This window comes from Sciurus vulgaris, assembly GCF_902686455.1.
Source record: "Sciurus vulgaris genome assembly, chromosome: 1".
In the NCBI taxonomy this organism is placed as follows: Eukaryota; Metazoa; Chordata; class Mammalia; order Rodentia; family Sciuridae; genus Sciurus; species Sciurus vulgaris.
In genome coordinates, this window is record NC_136461.1 from 42119142 (window position 1) to 42124581 (window position 5440).

The window sequence follows — 5440 nt, forward strand, 5'->3', positions numbered from 1 at the left end:
GCTCTGGCGGGATTCATCTTCCCTTTCCTCTTTCTCTCTGCTTCATGGCTGCCACAAGGTGAGCAGCTTTCCTTCCATCCTGGTGTTCTGCTTCACCTGGAGCCTCGAATAATGGGTCTGGCTGAACATGGATTGAACCTCTGAAACTGTGAGCCAAAATAAATTCTTTCTTCTTCTAAATTGTTCTTATTGGCTATTTTGGTCACAGCAATGAAAAAATGACTAATAAATTGGTACCAAGAAGTGGGGGCATTGCTATGACTAATCTGATCATGTGGTTCAGAACTGGTTTGTGGGAGGAGTTTGGAAAAGTTTGGAGATGCAGGCTGGAGAAGTTTTAGGATGTTTTAAATGGAGCTTAATGGGCAATTCTGGTGGGAGCTCAACAGACCAGAATGCAGGCAGAAAAGACAGCTCAGAAGGGAATGAGGATATATTGGGCATTGGACTAGAGGCTACTCATGTTATATTCTGGCAAAGAATCTGTCTACATTTTTCCAGTGTCCTGAGACTTTGTGTATTGGCAGGATCACACCCATTGCAGGCTCAGGGGTATAGAAGGGAAAATTCCTTTGAGAAAAGATCATGGGGACACCCTGCCTGCACAGCAGGGCCCAGGGCGTTGTTTTACTATACTTAGTCTCCTGGCCCTTAGTAGTTACAGCAGGCATGGTTTCAGGGGCCCAGGTATTGTGTGAGCTGGTGGCAGACCCTGATGTCAATCCATGTGATGCTGGTTCTGCAGGAATGCAGGATACTGGGGTCATAGAGTATCTTCCACCGAGAATTCAAAGGAAGGCCTGGGAGGCCAAGAAAAATGTAGCAATTCTCGCGGGAAGCTCCTGGAAAGGTGCTGTATGAAACTGGGAAGATAAACCTGAAGTCGGATTGGAGATCCCAGGAAGAGATGCTGGTAACTTGGACTGTTTGCCAAGAAAAGCTGCTGGCTGGAATAGAGTCAGGATAAAAGAAAGGCCAAGGGCACTGCAATGGGCAGGGAATAAAGGTGGGGCTTCCCAAGCCTTTGGGGATCACATCTTGGTACCATGTATCCTGGATGCTATACACAGTTATGAGACTTGTTTGCCTGGCTGGGTTTCTCTCTTCTATGTCCCTATTCCTCCCTTCTGAAATGGGAATGTTTACTCTGTGCCGTTGACATTGGATATATGTAGCTTCCTTTGGATTTTTACAGGGGCTCATAGCAAGAGTTTGCCTTTAGTCTCTGGTGAGATTTTGGACTTGGGCTTTTGGGCAGTGCTAGAACTGTTGAGATTATGGGGACTTTTGTAGATGGACTAAATGCATTTTGCCTTGTGAGACAGACATGAGCTTTTGGGGGACAGGAGTGAAATGTAATGACTTGGACATAAGGTGTCCCCCCACAACTCCTGTGTTAATGAGAATGTTTGAAAGTTTGAAAGAATGTTTGGAAGTGAAGTGACTGGATCGTGAAAGCTGTAACCGAATCCAATCCATCCCAGTTTGAATGGACTGACTGGGTGCAGGTGGGGTGTGACTGGAGGAGGTGGGCCACAGGGTGGGGGGTGTGCCTCAACTTCAACTCCCCTGCAGCTCGTTCACCTTTCCCTCTCTTTCTACTTCCTGACTGCCATGAGATGAGCGGCTTTCCTTCACTATTGCCCTTTGGCTGTGGTGTTCTGCCTCACCTTGGATCCCCCAAAAATGGAGCTGGCTGACCATGGACTGAACTTTACTGTGAGCCACAATAAAATTTTCTTCCTCTAAATTGTTCCTATCAGGTATTTTGGTCACAATGATGAAAAACTGAGTAACACATATTTGAAGACCCAATATTGCTAACATGTAAATTCTTTCCAATTCAATACATAGAATTAATTCAATCTCACTCAAAATTCCAACAAACTATTTCATCAACACCAACAAACTGATTCAAAAGACCTTGAATAACCAACAATACCGAAGAAGGAAGACACAGTTGGAGGACTCATACTCTCCTTCTTGAAGACTGTAATGCTACAGTAATCTAGATGGTGTGTTTTGGTGAAATAAAGAAGGAAAGATCTGAGAGGAGTGACTGGGAGAGGAAGGGCCCATCAGTAGTCTTGGAGTCCTCAGTTGGTCCCCAAGTGGGTGAAAAGGACCTTGAAAACTAAGCTACAGTCATCTGTTTCCAGTCTGCAGTCAGTCATCCTTGGCCAAGGGAGGGAGTCTTTTGGTGAAAAAGATTTCTTGGAACAGACTTTAGGGGCAGGAGGGCTAATCTGCACACAGATTTTGAAATTCCTAGGATTTTTTTTTTTTGGTTAGGAGGAATTGAACACAGGGGCACTTTACCACTGAGCCACATCCCCAGCCCCTTTTAAATGTTTTATTTAGTGGTAGGTTCTCACTCAGTTGCTTAGGGCCTTACTAAGTTGTTGAGGTTGGCTTGGAACTTGAGAGCCTCCTGCCTCAGCCTCCTGAGCCACTGGTCTGGATTCCTAGGATTTTAAATGAACTTCTAGGGTTCCTGTTTACCTGAAAGCTTTGAAACCTCCAGGGGAAAACAAAGGAAAGTTGAGGTTGGAGGCAAACATGAGATTTTTGTCTTTTCAGGTTTACCAATGCTGGGAATAATCAGGATCAGGAAAAGATGGCAGTTATTACTAGGAGTTAAAATCATGGATTTTGCTATCAATCAACTTGGGCCCAAACCTTGGCTCCGATGCTTGTTATCAGGCCCAAGTCTGGCCTTTTGCTGCTCAAAAGCCAATGCTCAGGAGACATGAACTGGTGGGAAGGAAATGAGTTTTTATTGAAGGGGTGTCCTGAGATAATGGAGCGGCTGTTTTCCTCAAAGCTCCATCTTGGGAACTCAGGGACACAAAGGGCTTTTATAGGGAGGGGAAGGAAGAGGAGGGGCAATAGGCAGGAAGACCATGTGCCGAGTTGCACATCCAGGCTCCGTAACTATTTGTCATTGGAAGGGATATTTTTCTTTTTTGCTGGAACATCCTTGAGATTAATAACTGACCCTCACTTCTTAGACTGGCCCTTGAAAAAATAAATTTAAACAAACACATTATTTTCCTGCAAGTTTAAACGTGATTCCACTTTTAATTAAAGAACAATGTTAGCAAGTCCTTGGCTCACATTTTCATGTTATCTGAAGACTGTCAGATGTCTGTCCTGGGTTTTGTAAATCCTAACAGAAGTTACTGATTAGTAAGATTTGCTATGTGTACCATTGGCATTCCTTTTCCCAGAAGAGCTAATCTTGCAGTTAATCATTAAGATGCAAAAAATAGTTTTCACAAGAGAACTGACGGAGACAGAAAAAGGCAACATTTTTCACTCATTAGGTAGGTCCAGTCAGAGGCCTCATCTGAGCCAAGCTGGTGGGAGTCTCATATATTGCTCAGCAGCATGACCTCCAAAATTAGTGCTTTTTAAAATAAACTACAGGCAAATGAAGCTGAAGGGTTTATTTTTCCTTGTTACTTGCTTATTTATAAATATGTCCTTGACCAAATCACTTAAACTCTACCCTTCTTTGTCTGCAAAGTAGTGACAATAAACCAGCTCCAGTCAAGGGCTGGAAGATTTGTCTTCGTTATTTCCATTGTCAACAGTTACAGGTTACATTTACCAGGCAAACCAGTGCCATAGGGTAAATATTGTTATCATCTTCATTTAGAAATGGAAGGAAGCATGACTCAAAAAGGGTAACTTTCCTGAGGATGGCCAGCTAGTAGCTTTGTGTGTGTGTGTGTGTGTTTTAAAAATTTTTTTTAGTTGTTGATGTACTTTTATTTTATTCATTTATTTTTATGTGGTGCTGAGAATCGAATCCAGTGCCTCACACATGCCAGGCAAGTGCTCTACCACTGAGTTACAACCCCAGCCCAACTTGATTTATATTTGATCCCAGGACTCCATACTATCCTTTTTTTTTTTTTTTTTTTTTTTCTCACTTGAATGATATTTGGAGAGTTCCCATGAAAAGGCCTTCCCCTCACAGTGAAGTGGGATCAACAGAACAGAAACCAGGCGCTCAGGACTCCATCTCTTCTTGGTCAAGGGGTGGCGGCCCCAAAGCTGATGACTTCATCATAGGTCAGGCTTTTCCACTCATCTATAAGGAGGTCCCTGCTTTCAAAGGACTGATCGTAAGGATCGGCCACTGGTTCATCATCAGGATCATGATACTGAGCAAAGTAGGCATGTGCAAGGGCTTGGGCTGCGGTGATTCTCTTATCTGAGTCCAATACAAGCATCTTCTCCAGCAAGTCGACAGCCAGGGGATTGGCACCAATAAATACATTTGCAAAGTTCATCTTCAGCATCTGGGTCAAAGACTGAATATAGTTTCTTGCAGACTCTGAGGAGATTTTCTTCAAAAGCTCAGCCCCTGGGGTTCCAACGAGTCTTAAAATGAGCTTCAACTGATCAATGGTCTGTACCAGGAAACAACGTTCTTCCAGTCAACAGCTCGGCCATTATGCATCCCACTGACCATATATCCACTGTCTGGTTGTAATGCATCCAGTCCAACATGATCTCAGGAGCCCTGTACCACCTCGTGGCCACGTAGCCTGTCATTTCATCATCAGTATGTCGAGCAAGTCCAAAATCCAGAATCTTCAGCTCACAGTCTTCGTTCACAGCTAGATTACTAGGTTTTAAGTCCCTGTGAATTATGTCAGCTGAATGTATATACTTTAGACCCCGGAGAATTTGGTAGATAAGGAACTGAACATGGTCATCCGTAAGTTTCTGACACTTCACTATGTTGTTCAGATCTGCCCCCATGAGATGGGTCACCAGATACACATCATTGAATTCCTCCAGAGATCTTGCAGGTGTAAACACATCCAACAAACCAATCACATTTTCATGTTTCATATGTTTAAGTAACCGCAGCTCTCTGTAGGTCCTTTTGGCATGAATGATGGACTGAAATGGTCTGGACAGCTTCTTCACTGCCACACATAATCCAGTTTTTGTGTCAAAAGCAGCACACACGGAGCCATAGGCACCGGAGCCCACCGGGGACAGGTTCTGATAACGCTCAGGCACCTCCCAGATTCTCTTGTTCAGCTCCTGCCGGTAGAACGTGGGCCTCTCCTGAGACATTTTCCAGCGGCAGCCGCGGGGCGAGGAGGTGGCCCTGCTGGGCCCCCACCTGCACCCGCACCCTCTTCCCGGCCCTAGTTGCCCGCCCGAGCGGGCGGGGACCCAGCGCTGGCCGCCCGCGCAGGTGTACCATACTGTTCTTAAACCACTGAGGCTGTTTTGCCTTCTAAATACTTAGCACCATGTCTGGCTCATAATAAATGTTGAATTATTATTAATAGTAGTTAATTTGGATGTCACTCAAATCTTCCAACTTTTGGGGGTCATCACTATATCCATTAAGGTTTTTCTTTTTTTTTTTGGTGTGTGGTGTGTGTGTGTGTACTGGGGATGGAACCCA

The 5440-nt window shown here is 44.5% G+C and overlaps 1 protein-coding gene across 1 annotated transcript; it reads right to left on the minus strand.

Moving 5' to 3' along the window:
• Window positions 1-3941: 3941 nt before the first annotated feature.
• Window positions 3942-5222, minus strand: LOC306669911 (mitogen-activated protein kinase 14-like). The gene is given in 3 exon segments (XM_079154106.1): window positions 3942-4057; window positions 4059-4416; window positions 4418-5222. Coding segments are annotated over 3 exon segments (1080 nt in total). The 5' UTR covers window positions 5101-5222; the 3' UTR covers window positions 3942-4018.
• Between the last annotated feature and the right edge of the window lie 218 nt (window positions 5223-5440).